The 23220-nt window shown below is 28.3% G+C and overlaps 3 protein-coding genes across 4 annotated transcripts; 2 read left to right on the top strand and 1 right to left on the bottom strand.

Moving 5' to 3' along the window:
* The first annotated feature begins 2325 nt into the window (after nucleotides 1–2325).
* On the top strand, nucleotides 2326–3802 carry LOC136781839 (uncharacterized). Its single transcript, XM_066740844.1, has 5 exons — nucleotides 2326–2500; nucleotides 2617–2709; nucleotides 2841–3080; nucleotides 3169–3346; nucleotides 3406–3802. The coding sequence occupies exons 3-5, from the start codon at nucleotides 2846–2848 to the stop codon at nucleotides 3800–3802; spliced, it is 810 nt and encodes a 269-aa protein (XP_066596941.1). The 5' UTR covers nucleotides 2326–2500; nucleotides 2617–2709; nucleotides 2841–2845.
* A 345-nt stretch (nucleotides 3803–4147) lies between these two features.
* Nucleotides 4148–6293, bottom strand: LOC136781768 (uncharacterized). Its single transcript, XM_066740768.1, has 6 exons — nucleotides 6255–6293; nucleotides 5798–6059; nucleotides 5368–5720; nucleotides 4757–5184; nucleotides 4517–4690; nucleotides 4148–4390 (listed from the first exon to the last, which is right to left on the bottom strand). The coding sequence occupies exons 2-5, from the start codon at nucleotides 5947–5949 to the stop codon at nucleotides 4520–4522; spliced, it is 1104 nt and encodes a 367-aa protein (XP_066596865.1). The 5' UTR covers nucleotides 5950–6059; nucleotides 6255–6293; the 3' UTR covers nucleotides 4148–4390; nucleotides 4517–4519.
* A 15145-nt stretch (nucleotides 6294–21438) lies between these two features.
* On the top strand, nucleotides 21439–23211 carry NiPp1 (nuclear inhibitor of protein phosphatase 1). Of its 2 annotated transcripts, none has more exons than XM_066740915.1 (6): nucleotides 21439–21629; nucleotides 21768–21828; nucleotides 21897–22107; nucleotides 22166–22386; nucleotides 22463–22666; nucleotides 22740–23211. In XM_066740915.1, exons 1-6 carry the CDS (start codon nucleotides 21601–21603, stop codon nucleotides 23094–23096), a joined length of 1083 nt encoding a protein of 360 aa, XP_066597012.1. In that variant the 5' UTR covers nucleotides 21439–21600; the 3' UTR covers nucleotides 23097–23211. The 2 variants fall into 2 exon arrangements, with proteins under 2 accessions (XP_066597012.1, XP_066597013.1); XM_066740916.1 differs by having other exon boundaries at nucleotides 21897–22050.
* Nucleotides 23212–23220: the final 9 nt, after the last annotated feature.

Below are 23220 nucleotides of genomic sequence, written 5' to 3' on the forward strand. Positions count from 1 at the left end.
AGATGGGTGGACCTTTAATACATTTATCATATGATTTAGCCCTGTATGAAATAAACTATGTTTAATAAAAATAAAAGAAATGTGTCGATAGGAATTAGTTACAGAAAAACTCTTCCAAACTGAGTAAAAAAATTCTAGGGGAGACCGGGGGGGCTAAACGGGAATTCTTGTTTCTAACAATTGAAGTTTATAACTTGCAAACGGTTTAAATAAAAAGATAAATTAAATAATTTTATTCTTATTTGAAACAAACTTTAATTTATCTTTAACATTCACGTGGAGCTCAAAGCAGATATTATTTAATATGACTGGAAAAAGTTATTTTTTAGGATTAGAGATGTATTATCTTTCCTATCATCTATGATTAAAAAAATTCAGCCCTTATTTGAACTATGTGCACGTTGTTAATATATTCAAGTAGTATAGTCGATTCAATATATGAATTTTAATAAATATTCAAGGTGTCAAAATATTGGCGTATTTTTTTAAGACAACAGGTAGATAATGAAAAATGGAATAAAAAACTATTAAGGCAAAAAAAGTATTCGAAAAATAATATGCGAGAAATGGAACACTGAAAATGTAAAGATTTCGACTAATAATTAAAGTTGTGGTGACAGCTTTAACTTTTAAAATAAATTTTAGTGGAATGAAATTCAGCTATGTGGAGCATTTCTATCCCTAGTCTACATTCTGCGAGCCTAATAATCAACAATATGAGCTTAAGAAATAGCAAAAATTTATTAGGTTTGTTCTTTTTAGCTGTACTTTTTACATTTTATTCATTTTTTGTATTTCGGTCTTTGTCCATTGTATAAATTAACACTGTAAAAATTGCACAATGTGTAAAAAGTGTAGCGAATTTCTGCTAAAAGGAAAATATCTAATGTAGACGAGTACGGATGAAGTTTACTAATCACGTAGTTATTTTTTGCTAGTGTCAAGGAAGGAATGAATAAAAAAATACAAATACCTTCACCTAAAATAATTATCCAATATTTTAAGTGTTATAAGCATGCCAAAGTATTTAATAAGTATTACTTAATCCACTAAAATTTTCTGTCATAATTGTAAGAATCTCAATATTTCATTATCATCGAATCTTATCAATTTACATGAATTAATAAAAGTCATTAGAGAATTATATGTAAAGTTTTAGCTCATTTTAATCGTAATAGTCTTATTTATTAAAAATGACGACTCTTTCGTTTAAATTTGATTATAATGACGGATACTCATGACCGCATTTAATATCTTGTTTATTTTTTCTTTCTACTTATCACTCGAGAGCTAGCCAAGTTGAGGAATCTGGTGCTTTTTAGCAAGAGCTAGTTTGTGCATTTATATATTGTGCATACCAGAGATGAAACGGGAGATTGCTCATTAATTATTTTTTAATTGTGGAATATTTATATAATGTCATTAACATGTTAGATAAAAAAATATGAAAAAATGGAGTTTTAATATATGATAGTCATACGCGTTCAAAACATATTTATCGAGTCTCAAACTGGAAATGTTCTTATAAAGATTTAATTTTTATTTTATTAGTAATTCAAATAAGCTATTAATGACTACTATGAATATTCTAAAATTATAAAAAATGGAAAAAAAAAAGAGTCGAAGAGGTCTCGAACCTGGGCTCACCGGTTCCAAAAGCCGAGACCTTACAACATGAGCTATAGGAGACTTAAGGATATATATGATAAACTTGCATAAACTTTATAGCTACAAATACGCGTACTCGGCTTTTGGAACCGGTCAGCCCAGGTTCGAGACCTCTTCGACTCTTTTTTTTCCATTTTTTATAATTTTAGAATATTTATAGTAATCATTAATAACTTATTTGAATGGATAACGAAATAAAAATTAAATTTTTATAAGAATATTTTGAGCGTAACTATGGAATATTAAAACCCCATTTTTACATATTTTTTAATCTAATATGTTCATGGCAATAAAAAAACATTCTACAATAAAAAAAAAATTTATTGGATGGAATCGAACTCGAATCTGAGGTTTGAAAGATGGAGGAGGATTGAAGCAGGACGAAAAGGAATTTTACTCGGCTCTTCGGCTAAACGAAAGTTAGATCGAGAGGGAGAGAGAGATCCGATAAAACTATGCCGTTCTCTCTCGAACTCGATGTATAGCGAAGATGTCCGAAGCTGAGCGATGGTAACCGAAGGAGGTTGCACACGCATTCGCACCACAGTAATGGTGTGTGTGCCTAACAAAGTGCTTTCCATTCGCGTCCGACAGATGACGTTAGTGGTTTTATGGAATTTTCGACTTCTAAGGGTGATGGCACATGCATTGACGGAATCGACGTATTGGACTTAAACGTAAACGTAAGTGAAGGCACATGAAAACGGAAACGTAAGTGGACTGAAATGATTGGAAAGGTTTTGTCCAAGAGTCCACGCTATATGCACAGTCCACACGTCGCCAATAAAATTATATTTTATAATAAAATAGATAAAAGAGAAATATATCGAAGGTATTAAAATAATATTAATAATATACTACTTCTTACAATTTCTTAGTAATATACAATTTATGAAAAAAATGTAATTTTTATAGTAATTTATCAAATAAAATGATCTTTATGTTTAGGTTAAAATTTATGAAACTGCATATGCTGACTTTTTGCAATTGGGTAGAAAGTAGATAAACTATAAGGATTTAGACTTATTGGCAGAAATTGTGGTAAGTGCGATGTTTTAATGAACCTAATTTTTGGCATGGTCACATAATAGTTTAAACAGTATGTAAACTTATATATATACAATAATTTATATGTTTGCTTCTTATATATGTAATTTTAATGCAATTTTTAGGAAATATGGATCATCAGGATTATTGTAACGTATATTGTCCAAATGATTTTGATGACGAAGATGATTCAGCATGTAATTTTTTGGAAAATAATAACTTAAAACGTGGGGATGAGCTCTTGATAGAACTATATAAGGAAAGGCCTTTTCTCTATGACAAAAAGGAAAAAAATTTTAAGGACACCATAATGAAATCTAACGCGTGGATGGAAATATCAAAATTAATGATTGAAATAAATGAAGGTTTTTAGTGTTATATTTATTTGCAATTTATTCTATCTTGTGACAAATAATATTGATGTTTTCTAACATCATTCATTTGTTACATTAGATAATTTATATACTCCCACTTATTGCCAGAAAAGATGTAATTCTTTAAGGGATCAGTACAACAAAGAAAAGCGAAGAATTAATGATTTATGTAAAAGTGGAAGTGGAGCTCCAAAATCTTCACAGTTTCCTTATTCAATGCAGCTTTCGTTTTTAGATAAGATCATAAAGAGACGAAGGTAAGATATTTATATTTTTATGTTTAATTTCTTATTACATTAAATAAATTTGTTTACAGAAGTTATACTAACAGTCAAATTAATTCCAACCAACAATCTGTTTCCATCAATGAAGACACTACATTTAATTCTGCTGAAACTAATGCGGATAAAGAAAATGGAGGTTCTGGTGAACAACAAAGAGATAACTCCAGATCCTCCAGTGTATTAGGCGAAGAATGTCTCTCAAAAATTAAAAAAAGATGCAAAATAGATGAAACAAAATCATTGGAATCAACATTAGTAAATATTGGTAATTCAATATCCAATTATATTAAAAAGAAGGAAGAGAACACGTATAAAGCAGATGATGCGTTTATTAATTATCTAAAGGCGCAATTTGATACCTTCGATGAGAAAGAAAAGCTTAAACGAAAAAAAATGATAATGGACGTACTTATAGCTCCAATAGAGTAACATTGATATATCTTTTCTTTCACATTTTATATTACTATATATAAATTAGCAAGTTATATTATTTTTAATATTATAAATTCAGTTAAATTCTTTATATAATATACTAGTCACCATACAAATAAATGTGATATAGTTTGTAAGATTGTTTTCAAAAGTTCGTTATAATTAGATACTTTAACGACAATTTGTGTTCTTATTGTTTATGTTATCTTACCGAAAAAGAAAAAGGCTATAATTTCTTTCCAAACAGAAATATTGAAGACTATGTTATTATATAATTTTTAGGCGTTAGTATTAAAATGTTTTTAAATGCATTTGTGTATTAATAAAGAATAGTTTCTTTAATTTCTTATTACTTTATTTGCGAGAAAATAACATGGTGAGTAATGATTTATGTTACATATAATTCATACTAAAAGTAATTAGCATTGAAATATCTTTATGTAATACTTTTATATATTAAGCTCCATTCTGTTTAATAAAATAAGGATTATATAAAATATAACCTTTAGATCATTTTGATGCTATTTTCATCTGTTTCCAGTAGATGCACTGATGCATTATTAGTTGTTCCTTTAATACTGAACCCTGTAAAAAAACATATTTTAGTAAATTAAAGTTTTTGTATTTACATTATAAGAAAAAATGTTCAGGCATAGTTCCACACAATCTGTCAAAACGCTAATACGCATTACAATTTGTTTGTAATTTTACCATTTAACTATCTGCATAAATTCCTCTTTGTACAAACTCGTGCTGCCACTCAACTTGACCTTCCGGCGATTTGAAAAAATTTAATAAAACTGCTCTTTGCTGTTCACCTGCCATTACGTTGCTTTGTACCGATGTGCTCAAATTTTCATCAGGAATTGACATCCAAGGTGCGTTCTAAAACAAGTACAGAGTATTGATATTTAGAAAGTGCCTAAAATTGATTTTCATGCTTGTATATACCTCATTAGGAAAATAATTTAGTTCACTATTGTAATACGATTTTGATCCAATTTTTTGCTCTTCCTTTAAAATATAGTTATGCAAACAAACAGATGCACTAACTATTAAATCTGCTGTGTCTGGCAGTATAGTTATAGCTGTATGAAAAATTCTCCATTTGTTGGAAAAAATGCCGAAAGCACTTTCCACAGTTCGGCGCGCTCTCGAAATTCTATAATTAAAGATTTTTTCATCATAGGACAAATTTCGCTTTGAATAAGGTTTTACAATTCTTTGTGACAATTTAAAAGCATCATCCGCCACAAAATAATGAGAAGTCTTTAAATTACTATTAGGAAGATGTACTTGGCCTTTCGGCAAATGCAAATCTTCATTATTTAAGTTGATTCCTATATTGGAATCATGGAATATTCCAGCATCATTCATACCTGTAAATTAAGAACATTCAAATACACATATATTTTTTTCAACATTTTAAATGCATAATGTAAAATTGTCCAATTCAGCTAACATCACTTAACACTTTCTGTTAATTCTTATACCACACTATAGCTGAAAAGGCCTGTTGAATCAAATAGCATATCACACTTTCAATTAGAATTACTGCTTACCACCAAATGCACCAATATCAACTAAAGAAAACCTATATAAGTGATCAGCAATAGCCATTAACACAATACTGAAATATTTTTTATAATTATAATATAAACTTCCAGAATTTGGAGGAGCACGTAGGCGAATGTGCTTCCCATCAATTGCCCCAACACAATTTGGTAGGTTCCATTTGTTCCAGAATCCAATGCCACATGATTTCCAGTGTTCTTTATTCGGTTCAGGGAGATACTTATTTTGTAAGGCACTTATTATTGCTGCACAAACTTCTTTAATAATCTTCCTTACTGTAGACTCCCCAATCCTAAAAGCTAAAGCTATACTGTTTGGTAAGTCTCCAGTAGCAAGATATCTAGTGAAATTTATATTATTTAATTAGTAAAAAATGTTATAACATTCATTGAATAAAATATTAAAATAAATACACACCGTATAGCAATGAGTAGTTTTAATTCTGCATTTAGAGCTCGCCAATGACTTTTTTCCAAATATGGTTTAGTTAGTTCCAACAAATTATGGAAATGATTTAAACTCATTCTTGTGTACCGATAAAATTGAGCTGGATCTTTTTTTAGTTCCATAAATAAATTATGGTAATCACCTTGCTTTTGACGATTACGATTGATAGGACTAACCAACCATCTTCTATTCAACCAGCGTTTTTGCCTCCTTTTCCTTAAATAAAGAGCACCTAACGATAGCCAATAATTAATTAAAATTAAAATATCATCGTTATTATCATCACAAAAATCCATATTTCTGTTTTATTATAAAATATAATTTTATTGGCGACGTGTGGACTGTGCATATAGCGTGGATTCTTGGACAAAACCTTTCCAATCATTTCAGTCCACTTACGTTTCCGTTTTCATGTGCCTTCACTTACGTTTACGTTTAAGTCCAATACGTCGATTCCGTCGATGCATGTGCCATCACCCTAACCAAGGTTGACAAGTCCGCCATCTTGAATAGTACTACGCTCTATAGTAAGTGAATTTTGATATAAGGAATGCAGACTGCACAAAGTATACTGCCAGCGGAAATACATCAGTAGCCATCTTAAATGCAGAACGTAATATATCAAAAATTATATATAGTATATTCACAGCCTGTCACCGTGAACGGCGTGAACGAAGACAAATGTTAGTATACGGAAAAATAAAGTGTAATAAAGAAATAAGGAGTAGTGACAGCTTTGATCTATCTGACAGCTGATGTACTTATGGTATAAGTGAATAAATAAAATAAAAATGCTTTTCCTAAATTGATTTTTAATTTTGATAAAATGGTCAAATGTAGCCATTAATTAATTAGATTTGGTAATAAATACAAAAAATGCGTTTTATTATAACAAATGAGTTGAGGTAAAATAAACTCAATGTTTTTATATTAATCTGTTAACAAATGCATTTTTTATTTATTATTGAGTCCAATAAATTAATGGTTATTAAAAAAAAAATTCCTTGTAATGAAAAAAAAAATGAAAAAATTTTAAACTTCACCAAGACTCGAACACGAGCCCACCGCATGACAAACGGCAACCTTACCGCCTGCGCTACAGCGCTCACCTGATGTACCAAGAGCAAAACAGCCTTTTAAAGACTGACTACAATTCTTTCACTAACTCGTCATAAACGATCAAGAATTAGCTGTAATAATAAATACATTTATCTACATAGCATTATTGTACTAAATTTATTGTTTTTAATTTGAAGCATACATTTTGCATGAAGATATGATAATTTAAGGGTAACCATTCAGTACTCTATATACAAAACTATTCATATGCTCAACTATCATAAATTAATTAATATTATAATATTTGTTATATGTAGTCGAATAACTATGATAAACCAGCATATGAATAGTTTTGTATTTAGAGTATTGCATGAACACCCTTAAAGTATCGTATCTTCATGTAAAATGTATGCTTCAAATTAAAAACATAATAAATTTAGTGCAATAATGCTGTGAAGATAAATGTATTTATTATTGCAGCTAATTTTTGATCGTTTATGACGAGTTAGTGAAAGAATTGTAGTCAGTCTTTAAAAGGCTGTTTTGCTCTTGGTACATCAGGTGAGCGCTGTAGCGCAGGCGGTAAGGTTGCCGTTTGTCATTCGGTGGGCTCGTGTTCGAGTCTTGGTGAAGTTTAAAATTTTTTCATTTTTTTTTCAATACAAGTAATTTTTTTTTTAATAACCATTAATTTATTGGACTCAATAATAAATAAAAAAATGCATTTGTTAACAGATTAATATAAAAACATTGAGTTTATTTTACCTCAACTCATTTGTTATAATAAAACGCATTTTCTGTATTTATTACCAAATCTAATTAATTAATGGCTACATTTGACCATTTTATCGATATTAAAAATCAATTTAGGAAAAGCATTTTTATTTGCTTTGAGTTTTTAGGTAAACGCAGCACCACTTCACTCGGATGACACGTAAAAATGTCACGGTTACCGGTAGTCGCTCTTTTTCTGACGCCAATGTTGCCTGAAGTCCAAATCACACCTATGCTCGCCAGGCATAGTTGTGTTTGTACCGCTTCCCTTTAAATTTTCTATACTGCTGCTGGCTAGCGCTTATCTTCATTTTTGTTGCTAAAAGCTTGATTCTGGCATCACTGCCGTGTGGAACTATTAGTTTGCTAATAAAAGCAGAGGCTTAATTTTAAGAGATTGCAACATATAGTAATTAATATAGATACAATTGTAAAAAGAAAACAAAAATTTTATTTTACATATATTAACTTTAAATAAAATCCCACAAAGTACTGTAAAATATCTAACATGTTATATTATATATCTAATCTGTCAGCTTCTTTATTTTAATATTCATCTCAATTATCACAATTTGATCCTCAGCGATGACACAGTAACCACATTATGGTGAATCTATTCTTTTTTTTTAATGTTCGATCCACATAACTTCATCCTCAGCAGTGATACAGTAAACACACGTACATTACTATAATTTAATCTGAAACAAAATCCCACAAAGTACTATAAAACATCTTACAATTTATATTATATATCGATTCTGTCATTTTCTTTATTTATTATTGCATTTACCTAAATTGCTGACTCATTTATTTTAATATCTGTCTCAATTAACACAGTTTGATCCTCATCAGCGATGACACAGAAATAACATTATGGTGAATCTATTCTTTTTGTTTTAATGTTCAATCCACATAGCTCCATTCTCAGCATTGACATAGTAAACACTTTACAATAATTTAATCTGAAACAAAATCCCAAAAAGTACTATATAAAATCTTACATCTGAAATTACAAATGTAATCTGTCAGCTTCTTTATTTGTATCGTATTTACCCAATGTGTTGACTTGTTTATTTTAATATTCATCTCAATTAACACAGTTTGATCCTCAGCGATGACACAGTAACCATAATATGGTGAATCTATTCCTTTCATTTTAATGTTCAATCCACATAGCTCCATCCTCAGTAGTGACATAGTAAACACATTACTATAATTTAATCTGAAATAAAATCCCAGGAAGTACTATAAAATATCTTACATTTTATATTATATATCTAATTTGTCAGCTTCTTTATTTATTATTGTATTTACCCAGTTTTTTCACTCATTTATTTTATTATCCGTCTCAATTAACATAGTTTGAATCTCAACGATGACACAATAACCACATTATGTTTAGTCTATTCCTTTATTTTAATTTTGAAAATCCGCATAGCTCCATCCTCAGCACAGTGACATAGTAAACACATTATTATAATTTAATCTGAAATAAAATCCCACAAAGTACCACAAAATATTTATATCTTACATTTTATATTATAAAATTTATTGTTATACTTATCTAAAATGTTCAGTCCTTTATATACTTTTAAAAATTATTTTTATGTACATTTTACAAATTTCGTCACTTTATTTATTCACTTATACCATCAGTATATCAGCTGTCAGTAAGATTAAAACTGTCACTTTATTTCTTTATATTACTTTATAACTTGCGGTATGTATGTACGATACAATAATACTAACATTTGTCTTGGCTCACGGACCATGCATTATGTATTTTGAAATTAGTAATTAGAAATATCTATATTGCGGTCCCTCTACAGTCTCTACCCTCTGACGTATTTCCGCCGACCAGTAGTATCAGCAGCGACTATAGCGTAGTACCCAAAATAGTACTACGCTATAGGATATGTCGCTTTTGGGGGAAGGGGGGAAAGTGCCATAATATTTTCTTATACTAAATCTAAGGAACTTTAAAGGAATTGACTATATAGTGAAATGATAAGCCGCGCATGCGTATATTGAAAGGGTATAATCCCTTACACAATTATACTGAGTATACATACACACATAAAAGCTATCACTTATTTTGAAAACTATTTTGATAAAAGCAGATAAGGTTAATAGTTTATAAAACTCTGATACAGGAATGAAGAAATATTAAATAATTAATAGGATTATAAAAATGGCAGTAATGAGAATTGAATTATAATATTTGTATATACTATATACGTAATAGGTTTTAAAGAGATAAATTTTAGATAAGTATTTTCTATTCAGATTATTTATGTTATCAAAAATAAAGGTATTGTTTACTTTATGGATTTATTTTATACTTGTTACAGGAGTAGTATTCATATTAATCGAATTGCATGATCAGCCAGTCTATGGATTTTACGATTGCGTACAAAATGTGATTATATGGTGTCCTTGAGCTTCCTCAACAAAATTACTAATAAATGCAGTATATTAAAACAAACTATTAAAGTATTATTGTTCATTAGAAAAGTGTGAACTGTATATAAAATATTTAAGTAAACCTTAAGAATAATAAATCTTTCAGGCTATGATTACAGTTTTGAGAATTAATTTAATGCGTATGCTCTTATATAACTAAACCTAATTAAAACATAAAATCATTTTTGAATTATAGTTCAATGAATAATATATCAAAATATAAGAAATCTTAACAGCAGTAACTGAGGGTATCTGTAACTATTATAAGAATGATCTAGGGAAAAGTAGAAACTATTCGAGATCTTCTATATAATTAATATAGTAGGAGAAATATTTTTATAAAAACAAGGTATATTAAATAGTTTTTATATTGTAATATTAATATATATATATAAAAGATTTAAAAATGCTATTACATGATGGGAGCAATACTGATACAGTAGACTGATCTATCACACTATCATTTTTAAAATTTGCTGCACAAATCCTAATTATTCTATTTCCAACATATTAGAGACATATTTTAAAATACTGTAAGATATTAAACTGTAAAGTGACGATGTTTAAAGCATAAAATTTAATAGTGAATATTTTCAGAAGATGAAATAATCTAGGAAGAAGAGGCAAAGATTGAATTCGAATGAAATAAACGCATAGATCACGATAACGATAAAGCATTTGTAATCGCAATATATACCATATATATGATGGGATGTTCAATATATGGTATGATTTAATTTATGAAAGATTTGATTGAAAATCGAGATCCTAAGAAGGAGGGCAAATTTCTGTGTATAAACGGAGTGAATACCTGCTTGAAAAGAGGCAAATATTTGCTACAAAGTATAGTACATTTTTTATTATTTCTCTACTCACTTTTTAAGGATTGGAAATATTTATATAGCAATTGTATCCACTAATCCTCTATTCATAATTACAATCTTGATATATTTTTATTTACTAATATGTATCGCTTAGTTTTATTCAATATATGTAAATGTTAGCATTCAGCAAAGGCAACTCTTGAGTTTTCTTTCTAAACGCCTACTACTATTGAGTAAAATTATAAGATTTAAGAGAAATAGCCAATAATACACATCGCTCTCTCAACAGTTATCTTTGCTGAATACTGTTATGTTTCTACTAATTACAGGAGGATAATATTAATAGTTCGTACTACTTCATTAATTACTTCTTTATTTCAATGTAACCATGTCTTCAACGCCAGTACTAGTTAACATCTGGCTCGGTCGCCATGCTACGGCTACGGTCGCCACACTATGCGCCATCAGAGCCATCTCTGATGCATACATTACAAATACCACTAATGATTCCTATATAAAACAAGTATTATATATAAAAACATATAAAAATGTGTATATATTAACCAATATTATAATAATGATATCTCCAAATATTTAAATGATATTTTAAAAATATTGAGAAAAGTTGGCTTCTCATCGTATATATTGGGTGACCAGTTAACTATATTCAAATCTATATTTCTAAATAATGACTGCCTTCAAAGGCTTTAACGCGGAGTTAGCGTTGTGCTAAAGATGTGTCATGATTGGTCAAATTGATGGAATTAACCAATCATAATGCAACCCTATTTTAGCGCTAAGGATTTCGAATGCCACCAATATGAATAATTTGAAGATAAAATTTCCTGTAGAAGTTTTACATCTAGCTCTTAATACAAAAATTATTAAAGATTAATAATTGATTAATCAGAGACTGCCTATTGGTATTGCAATCCAGTGACTTTCTGCTATTGATCACACTTCGCCAAGCTGTATACCAATCATAACGTTTGAATTAATCATTTTTAATCCAGAATAGTTTATTCATTAAAAGCTAAATTTAAAGTTTGTATAAGAAACATTATTTAGGTATTTTTCATTTTACCAAAATTTTTAATTTTTACCATAGTAAAACAGGGTATCTTATTAATTTGTCGCATAGACAATATACGAAACAACGGAAATTTTACAAAATTTATGAAACATTGGCGAGAAATATAACTTTCAGTTTTATGCTTAGAAATTCTATACAAAAATGATAATGTATATTCTTTCGTATAAATGTATTAATAAACTAGTTTACATCGAATCGGTTCCCAAAAAATTGATGATGAGGTGTTTTAGTTAACGGGGTATCCTGTTTCTAATGTAGGAAAGAGATCTTCGTAAGTCATTTGTTCATGCAGGATAATAACAATGATAACAGTAAGATTAACGTACAAGTGCATTATGGTCCTTTTGCTCAACTGCAACAAAACGCAATTTATACTAATTGTTTATATTGGTGTTATAAATCAATAAAAATGGAAAAAACGTTAAAAACAGGTTCAACCTTATATCCCGATGGTTATATATATTATAGAAATAGTCGATTTATATCAAAAGTTGGAGAAGTTATGTAAGTTCTATATATATTTAAATATCTCTAATAAAATTTACATAAGCAATAAAACCGTTTATGAGTTAAATTGATTAATTCCAGCAATCTCTAGTGTTAATAATATAATCGAAGAAAATTTCTTTACGTAGAATTTAATTATTAAAATGAAACATGAGTAAAAAATAAAGTTTTAATAATTTCATTGTTCGTATTGCGGGCGATATATATTGCTAGTATAAAAATGAAACCATATGGTTTGATTATTGTATATTAAATAGCCTTCGCAATCTAATTAAAGCTATCAATAAAATTTATTTTTCAAAACTTGTACTTGTGAAGGTGATACGAGTCTATATGTGTAACCTCATGTGCATTTATTGATAGATGGTTTAAGCAATATAAAGGTTAATATAGAAAGTTCAACTAATTTAATTTCCTTTTTTTCTTATTTACAAATAGTTATTTAAAATGTTCTGTAATGGGATGTAAAGGACGAGCAAAAATGATAAATAAATCATTTAAATGCACAAAGGTACATTCACATCAGAGGGATGAAACATTCGAATGCAAAGCAAAATTTAGGAAAGAGCTTCTTGAAATGGCAAATAAAGTACCTGTTTCTTCTAAAGAAGTATATGACATGGTATCAAAAAAGTAAGATATTCAATTTTTAAAAAAATTTTTTGAATATATGTATTTAAAGTTAAAATAATAGAAAACTCTAAAGACACATTTGTTATAAGCTAATCATGCTCACTGGAATATTAACCCTTAAATGCATGATTTTTCCTTTTTTTAATACCATAAATTGACACAGGTAGATAATTAAGCATAGATAAAGGGAAAAATAAAGAAAAAAATATTTATTTTCCAAAAAGAATAATTTTTAGCACCTAATAAAAGCAAAAAATACTGTTTGAGTTACCGTTTAGAAATTATGTAAGGACAAATACACTGATGTATAAATACATCATCATGCATTTAAGGGTTAAGTAGTATCATTGTAGATTTACATGTTGTGTGGAAAAATATATGCATTTTGTTAAAAGTATTTATTACATAAGACTGTAACAAAACGTAATCAGCTACATTTATAAATACTAGTTGTTTATTAAATCATTTATTTTTATTTCAACTCGACGTTAACAAAAAAATTTAATAAAACGTGTTTGGCTTACATAATAGTAAAATCTTTGAGCGCTTTTAAATGATCAAATTTCCTATTTTTTAATAGAAAGATACAATGGTTTAGGATGCCTGGCTTTATACAATAAATGGAAAAAGAATTTACATATTAATGCCTGGTATAAATCAGTAAATGAAAACGTAATGTAAAACAAAAATGATAGCCTAGGAAAATGTTATTGTGCATTAAGGCGGTTATTTATGAGACACATCTATATATTGTTATAGTATGAATATTATTCAGAAAAGACCTCCTATATTTATGAATTTCTAATTTATCTCTTAATGAAAAAACTATTAAGGATTAAAATACCCTAATTCGAAGCTTACAATTAGTAGAACTATCCATTTGTTCTTCTCCTTCTATTTGTCATACTTTGCCAGCTGGCTACTTCTAACGCCAATGAAAAGGCTTAAATTAATTAATTTGTAATCCTTAATAACTTTTTGATTGAAGCTAAATGAAATGCTTATTGAATAATAATTTTGTTCTTATAAACATTTATACTATCTAAATTTATAGATTCGGCCATTACAGGCCGCCTGATATTAATTAGTAAGAAAATATATATTTCATAACAAGATGATTATAATTAATTTAAATCGAAATAAATTGTTAAATGTTCCTTTCATTTTTATATTTACTATTTCATTTTTTGCGTCAGATGCAAGGCAATTTCTTTATGGTATGTTGTGAGAATGGAATCATGTAATGTGGAACTGATTTACCTTCTGAATTTGTAGCAACATAATTATATTTTCTAGTGACAAGCTTTTGGATTTTTTGTGCATATATTGTGTATACGTTCTCGTTTCTTTACATATCGTAAACAGATTAATTGCAAATAGCATATGTTTATGATTCACTTAGAAATTAATAAATGTACTTAAAAATATATATTTTTTCTTTGTAATACAGACATTTTGCAGCTTCGAGTTTATTGCCCTTTCATAAAGTAAAGGATACTCTCAAAAAAAGAAAAACCAATTATGCAATAAAAAAAATAAAAACTTTAAAGGATTTGACAATTTATGGAAATGATGAAAATTTCATTCAGTTCTTAAAGTTTAAGTTTAATAACAAAGAACACACTTTAAAATTGTTAATCTTTGAAGAAGCAATCGACATTTCCGTAGCCATGTTTGATGAGAGCTTATTAAGAAAAGTTTTAAACAGTCCAGCATGGAGTATTGATGGAACTTTTGAATGTGTTCCCCGAATAATAAAAGTTTATCAGTTGCTGACAATTATGGTGAAAGTACATGACAAGGTACAATTTCTTCATATCTTAAATATACAGTGTGCAGTATCGACAGATACTAAACTTTTAAAGGGAGTATATCGGATTATGGAAAAATAATTTGAATTTATTTAGTTATCAAATAATTTAACGATGAATCACGCCTAAGCGTTAAAGTGTATGTTTCTCGTTACTTTTACCTGTTTAATACTTTTTAACAATACGCTAAACAAAAATATGGGTTTTATACTTAATAAATTCACCACAAATTTGAAACGTAAAATTTATTTAAATTCAGAAGCTGTAGAAAATATATATTGGGCATTCTTTGTCAAGTGGCAATCATATGTTTTTCAAAGTTGTAAGAAACCTAGAAAGTTATAAGAGGTTTTAAGATTTAATTTTTTCAAATTGTTCTTTCGTAAAGATTTAAATATAAAACTGTTTATTTATTTGTTTCTTAAAATGTTATTTACCTTTCTTTTAACAGTTTCTCCCAGTTATTTGGATATTAATGTCTAATAAAAGATCAACAAATTATCAAAAATATTAAAACTGCTGAAATATAAGTTTCAAGATTTGTTTGCACCTTCCCTAATAATAACTGATTTCGAAATCGGATTACAAAATTCTGTACAACTTGTTTTCCCTAGTTGTGATGTTCAAGGTTGCTACTTTCATTATGTTTCAGTGAGTAAATTATATGTATATGAAAATGTAATATTATAGGGTGTCTCTGTGATGAAACATTCTATATACGTTGATATAAAAGTGTAAATTTTATATGAATTATAATAAATTTAAAATTCTCTCAACGATATTATAACTTGAAAAAGGATGCTGCAAATTCCTTTATTTATATTTTATAACATGCATCCAATTTGAAACAAGAGTAAAATCTGTATTAAATTTTTTTATTTCAGGCTATTCGTAAACAAGCACAAAAGTTTAAGCTTTTCGAATTATTAAAATTAAAGACGCCTGAAACTTACGGAAAAAGCAATATTTTATTAAGGAAGATGTACAATTTAGCGCTCCTCCCACCTAACTGTATATTTTTGGGATTTCAATTAATTATTGAAAGTTTAGATATTAAAGATCCTGAAGTTAACGAAATTTTCAAAAAACTTTTCAAATATTATGAAAGGTATTGGCTTACCACAATTAATCCCAGAACATTAAGTACTTTTGAAAGAGCAGATAGAACAAATAACTCACAAGAAAGGTACCATCGGACCTTAAAAGAAATGCTTGGTGCTAAATCATCATTCAGTAATTTCATTTGTAAGTAAACTTTATTTGAAGAATTTGGCTAACTTTTTTGTACTAAATTCTGTCGATTGTATATTACAAAATTAATCCATTACAGCCGCATTAAAAGATTTGATTACGACGAATTATAGAACTCTCAATCAATTCAAATGTGGTATTGATGTGAAATATTCCAAGAAACGAAGGTCAGAAAAAAGTTTTGATGCATGGGTACAGGAGGAATCTGAAAAAATGAAAAATATAGATCTTTTACCACAAAATACGAAAATACAGATAATTTCAAATTTTTTGAATAATACATACTGTATAGAAAAATTGAGAATTAAATTTAAGAAATATTTAAGGGATAAAGGTATAAATATATAACAGTGATTCCAATAAGTCATATGTTCTAATATATATTGCATCTGATAATAATGAATTATAAATATTTTATGACATACATAATTTTGCGTTTTGATTTAGATTTGCTTAGTTTGGACAAAGTTCCTGCCTGTAACATAATTGGAAAAGGAAGCAAAACAGGAACCATCATTTTAAAAATGTCAATAAATAGATAATAGTTTATTTAATATATTTGAAGGTTACTTTCAGATTATAAAAAATCCATCACTGTTGTAATTATTTTAGTAAAATATTTGCTTTCACAAAGATTTAATAAAAATATTACCATTTTATTTCTGTTAGGGTTAATTATTTTCAAAGAACCAGTTCTTCTTACAGTTTCAAAATACGATAGATTTTATAATTATCTTGCAACAGCAATTATAATGTTACTTTAATTAAGTTTCGGAGAAATTAATATTTTAATGAATTATCTATTTTATAATTGTATTATTAATTTCTTTTTACGTTCGAAACCAAAATGTATGCAAGTTATGTGCATACGCAGAAAAAATTATTAAAATCTCATTCAAAAACCGTTAATTATAATCTCACAAAACTTATATGACAGTAACCGATATTTTTCATAAGTAATGCAACACTTAACAAAAATGCTTAGGCTGAGTTCTACAAAAGTTTAATGTAGTAAAGTGGTATAATATTTGTAACATGAACTACCGCTTTAAGTAACTATTGCTTATTAATGATATAGTTCATATTGCGGATACTATATCGCTTTAAGTAAGTAAACTATTGTAAGACTTGGCCTTAATAGTTTAATGCCTCCCGTTAGAATATTAATCATTAACATACTTGCAATTATTCTTTAGTTAACACAGCTTAGAAATGTGACAAAATATATTTTATACGAGTATCTTGAGTACTGCATAATTCTGTTAAAATGTTATATCTTTATATATTAGACGACAGATTTTGTATTTTATTTCTATATTGTATATTTTTTATCTGCAGTAGTAATGTGTATTCAAGAGAAAACAATATTTATCAATCCTGGCAGCTCATTTTGTAACTTCCAAAATGCTCATTTTAATTTTTATGCATTCTTCTCAATTGCTGAACTTCTTTTCCCTGAAGTATAAAATGTAAGGAAATTATGTTTTGATTTATTAAATCATAAAGCAGATATTTTTATTATACTTTAACAAGTAATATATCATTAACTTACATTTACTTTTTGAGAAGTTTAATTACTCTCGTTGGTCGTTGATTTTCAAAACTGCAGTATCAGGGAATAATGGAAATATAGCAATACCAATTGCCGCTTAAAAGCAATCTATTCAGTATAAAAATACCTTTATGAAACATTATTATATGAATCATAAAAAATTATGCAAAGCAATTGCAGTAGATATATGATATGACTTTTATGAATTCCATGCTAGTCGTTTTCATCATATTATTAGAAACCTGTAGAAATTGAAAATAATTAATAAAGTTATACTGTCATTAATGAATATATTGATTATTATAAAATGCATTTAAAAACATTCATGTAATGGTTTTAATTACAATACTAGAGGTATACGAAAATATTTTAAAATAGTACCATATTAAAAGCTATCATTGAAACATGCTGTAAAAACCAACGTCATTAAAAATATGTTCATGTTAAGTTATACTTGTAATTAATATAACTCTTAACAAATTAGTGTTACATTTATATCTGATTAACATTTGGCTAGCCAGATATATGTGTTATTTAAAAATTACTCGATTAGTCCTTCCAGTTTTTTACAAAAGAGCTGAAAAAACTTCATAAATACATTTTACTTTATGAGCTGATTTAAAATCCATTAAACACTAAAAGTAACTGCAGATTAATAATATAATGCAGCTGTACCCCAGTAACTATATAGAATAAAATAAATTTAGAAATTACATAATATTTTTATTTTTGGTAACATAATTACTTTAAATTTAAAATACTTATCTAAAATTTATCCTTCGAAAGCATATATATATAGACAGTAGATACAAATGTTATAATTCATATCTCTTGTACGCTTTTAATGATTATAACTATTATCTATTTTAATTTTCTGACTTTTGGTCTTAATTTTATAACTTCTAATTTCTTTTTCCTTACTACATATGTTAAAACTAGTCAAGATATTTTACACGTACATGATAATTGTTACGTGTGTGGGTAACTAAGAAAATCTACAAGTGCGCATGCACAACCATCAACTTACTATTGCTTGAATATACTCAACTTAACTAAAGTTCTGTCCCTAGAAAATTACTATAAAATTTTATGGCACTTTCCCCCCTACCGCACAAAGAATATAACAAAAATACTTTTAGATAAGTATATCTTTTGTATATAATAAGTGCATATTCAAGAATAAATCTTTTGTATGCTTTGTGGATGTATTTTGTTTATTTTACAGATTTAATCATTTATTTATTGTAAGCCATCTTCAATTTTTTATTGATCTGAAGTTTACATAGAATGGAAATCTCCCACAGAATAATTTCCATACCCTTCGACAAAGAGTGAAAGATCAACTTAGTCATTTTTGACATATTGTCTAACAATAGCATGTTATATATTGTGTTTATATGCTTGATTAACACTAATACTTTACATATCGAAAGTACTCTTGACTATTTAATTAGAAAAATTTCATCATACAGTCTTAGGTCTAGTTGAGATAGTGTCTTTAATAGGTCTGTTGATTTGATATTATTTGTAATATTCTAATGTATTTTTCATATTATTATTATATGTCGAGTTTCGAAGCTGCAATTAAGATCCTCATACCGTGTTTAATGATTACAGGAAGTTCAACTTATATATAAAAGAAGAAAATATTTGGAATTGTCATACAAGAATGAGATAAGGAAATGGAGGAATTTTTACCAGCAGCCATAAAGGAAATTTCACAAGTATTTTCTGAACGGTGTGAAAAGATGAGAACAATTCAACAACTCCTATGGTAGCATGTGTGGTATCTATGCTATTATTGTAATATGTATAGTTTGCTACGACTTTATATCTTCAACAATAACACAGACCTGGAAAATTCAATTTTCTCAGTTTCAAGAATGGACGGGAAGGAGGGGGGGGGGGGGCAATTCTTCCATTTTTTTTACTGAATATGAATGTGGCTTTGAAATTTCTCTATCACATCAGGTGTTTTGAAATATCAGTTAAATGGCTGAAAAACGGCTGTTTTCCTCAGTTTATGATTTTTATTTTAGAGAACAAATTTTCTTTTTGTAAATTACCACTATTGCATCGCATCCTGCTAGTATAATAAGTTTTGAAAATGGATTTTAAAGCTAACGAATAATACTATATGGTTTAATTGTGGAATTTAAACAAAATTCGTTCTCTGAAGTAAAATAATGAAAATGGCGAAAAAAGCCATTTTGTACTATTTAAGCTAAAAATTAAAAAAAAATCTGATTTACTGGAGTAATTTCAAAATCAGGTTCGTTTACAACACAATAAGATCTACAAGAATCGTCTCCGACCATTTTTAAAAATGAGGAAAATGAGATTTGGCACGTCTGTGTAAATATTTATTAAAATAAAGTGTATTAATTACTTTTCATATTATAAAAAAGAGGAATATAAAAAGCAACTTTAAAATAAAATAAGTAACAGCTATAACACTAGTGAGATTAGACTGTTAAAATCTGGGTGTAGATAAGTGATGCTGAAATTATAAGGTTCTCAAAGGCGAGTGTTTAGAAAGGCTATAACTATTATTCTTCATCAAAAATATCTTCAGCTTTAGTGTAGAAAACATTAAAATTGTGTAATATGAAAAGGGGAATTTGTAAACGATTATATGGTATCATAAAAAATAATAGTAAAGCATTACGTAATTTATGAAAAAAAAATTATTTTATTGAAGACGAAGAAACACTAAAAAAGGAATACAAATATTTGTTTAAACATGCATACAAGTTTGACCTATTTATGAGTTCGCTCCTTAGTAAAGGATAATATTAAACACGTCAATGTATCCACTAAATTGTGTAGACATGCATAATCAAAATGTGTTTGTATGTTTTCTGAATAAGTTTTATTTAATTTCAATAAAAAATAAGAATAGTTTGCATTTCAAAACTATTATACAGTCAACATTTTGTAACTGAAAGAAAAAATATATGATTTCATAATCTCCAAATTAACCTCATACAGTACATAAATGTTTAAGGAAGGATGAACATTACTATATCATATTATTTTATAGTTGATGAGACGGTAGAGGGCATGTGCTGCATAATATAAACTACTCACCCAAAGTTCCTTAAATTTGCTATAGGAAAATATTATGGCACTTTACCCTCTACCTCTTTGTGCATATGCCATATGGCATCAATATGTATAGTGAATGACAGGCCATTTCTCTTTGGTTTTCTTACAGAGATGGTTATTATACTTTTAATTCTTTTATGCCTCAAACTTTCTATATTACTTATTATAATCTTTTAATTTCAGCTGTAAGTATCAATGCACACACATTTACATGAAAACATTTTTGGATTACTTGTGTTCGTAAGTTTCTTCTACTCGCACGCATGCGCACAAAATATATTATAATATAGTCTACTCATCGAAAGCTCCATCCCTAGAAAGTAACTATAAAATTTTATGGCACTTTACCCTCTACCCTACGGTAGTACCGAAAGTACTACACTTGGCAACCTTGCTACTGGTCCTAGTTGGTCCGAACACAGAATTACTAGACCGAGCTAATAGGGAATTCTAGGGAAAGCTTCGACCAAGTGAGTAGAGCCAATTTCCGAACTCGCCTTATATATATGTGTACGAGTGTGTGTGTGTATATGTATTGTATTTTTCTCGGATTTCTATAATATTTGTATTATCTGCTGTCAGTCACAAAACATTTTTATGAAAAACTGAAAAAGTTATATTTGTGTGATAAATAACTTTGACCTTATGTTTCAATGTAACTGATTCAGATTATTGATTATAATTAAGAAAATTAAGAAATGGCTAACCATTATGAAGTACCAAATTGGTGAGTATGAAAATATATTTTTTTATACAGAACTTTTTTAAAGAACATTCGTAGATGTTAAAATGATTAAGTATTCAAATCATGAATATTATTATTATAAAAAGTTGCTCCCGTATCTAATATTTCTTCAATTTCTAGGGCTGGAAAACCACCCTGTGGGCTCCATTTAGATGTACTTAAAAGTGATAAATTGATACAGGTAAGATAAATTTAGTAAATGTTTCATTAAAATATTTTGTCTTATTTTACCTTACTTTATCATTTTAGAAATTAATGGTAGATGAGAAAAAGTGTTACTTATTTGGACGTAATCAACAGCTTAATGACTTTTGTATTGACCATGCCTCTTGTTCAAGAGTTCATGCTGCATTAGTTTATCATAAACACCTCAATAGAGCTTTCTTGGTTGATCTGGGTAGCAGTAAGTATTTATATATTAGGAGCATTAGGAACATCAAGTGGAATGCAAGGAAAATTGGTAAAAATTTAATAACTGTATATTTCAATTTGAAATACTGTTTTGTATTTTGATATAGCTCATGGTACATTTATTGGTAATATGCGTCTTGATGCTCATAAGCCAACTCAACTACCAATTGATAGCACTTTTCATTTTGGTGCATCTACACGTTATTACATTATTAGAGAAAGACCTCAAACAGGCAGTAGGACAATTATTGAAGAATTGGAAAAATTGCCTGATGATGCAGATGCTGGTGGTTTACTGGGTTTACCAGAAACTGAAACTGAGCTTGATGTAAATGCACTGAGATTATTAGAATTAATAAAATCATAAGATCATTATCAAAACTCTTATAAATTAACTTTTCTAGAATCTGACAGAATTTAATACAGCTCATAATCGACGTATTTCTATGCTTGGTATAACGGATGATGAAATTCATAAGCCCACAAGAAAACGTAAAAAAAAAGGTATAACATTTAATGATGATGAAGAAGTCATTAATCCTGAGGATGTAGATCCATCAGTTGGTAGATTTCGTAATCTAGTTCAGACCACTGTAGTTCCTAGCAAGGTTTGTCTTAAGTATACAAATGAATGCTTATCATTTTCTACTTTATAAATATATATTATAAATGTTATTACAGAGAATGAGAATGGAGGGTGGATTAATATCTCTTGCAGAAGACCACCATCCCTTAAAACATCTCCAACCAACATCAACTGCCCCTCATTTGTACCATGACTTACCCCCAGAGCAATTTACTCCATCTCCAATTAATCAATTTCCTGCTGCTTTAACATCACTAACATCTAGACTAGGTATTGCGTTACCAAATCCTGCACCAGAGGTAGAGATGGCTCCAAACCCTACACCACCAGATGTCTTGACCATACCAGAAATACAAGGAACAAATGAAACAAGAATGATGGAACCAAGAAAAAAGAAATATGCCAAAGAAGCATGGCCTGGAAAGAAACCTTTACCAACGCTTTTAGTATGATCTCTTGTACTTTTATTTTACACAACATCCCGAAGAAGCCTTAAAAATTTACATACTATTTTTGCCTATCCTTTTCCTTTTTTTTATTACTTAGTAAGATTTGCGATGTAACAAATTTTCTAAC

This window comes from Prorops nasuta, unplaced genomic scaffold (assembly GCF_024137725.1).
Source record: "Prorops nasuta isolate Cenicafe-Biocafe unplaced genomic scaffold, Cenicafe_Pnas_1.2 PNAS00024, whole genome shotgun sequence".
NCBI classification, from domain to species: Eukaryota; Metazoa; Arthropoda; class Insecta; order Hymenoptera; family Bethylidae; genus Prorops; species Prorops nasuta.

Coding starts and splice junctions, on each gene's coding strand:
- LOC136781839 (XM_066740844.1), top strand. CDS start 2,846: ATGGATCATCAGGATTATTGTAACGTATATTGTCCAAATGATTTTGAT. Junction 3,081..3,168: donor AATGATTGAAATAAATGAAG/GTTTTTAGTGTT, acceptor TTGTTACATTAG/ATAATTTATATACTCCCACT. Junction 3,347..3,405: donor AAGATCATAAAGAGACGAAG/GTAAGATATTTA, acceptor ATTTGTTTACAG/AAGTTATACTAACAGTCAAA.
- LOC136781768 (XM_066740768.1), bottom strand. CDS start 5,949: ATGGAACTAAAAAAAGATCCAGCTCAATTTTATCGGTACACAAGAATG. Junction 5,721..5,797: donor AAACTACTCATTGCTATACG/GTGTGTATTTAT, acceptor AAATTTCACTAG/ATATCTTGCTACTGGAGACT. Junction 4,691..4,756: donor TAAATTATTTTCCTAATGAG/GTATATACAAGC, acceptor TACTTGTTTTAG/AACGCACCTTGGATGTCAAT.
- NiPp1 (XM_066740915.1), top strand. CDS start 21,601: ATGGCTAACCATTATGAAGTACCAAATTG. Junction 21,829..21,896: donor AAAGTGATAAATTGATACAG/GTAAGATAAATT, acceptor TTATCATTTTAG/AAATTAATGGTAGATGAGAA. Junction 22,108..22,165: donor GTGGAATGCAAGGAAAATTG/GTAAAAATTTAA, acceptor ATTTTGATATAG/CTCATGGTACATTTATTGGT.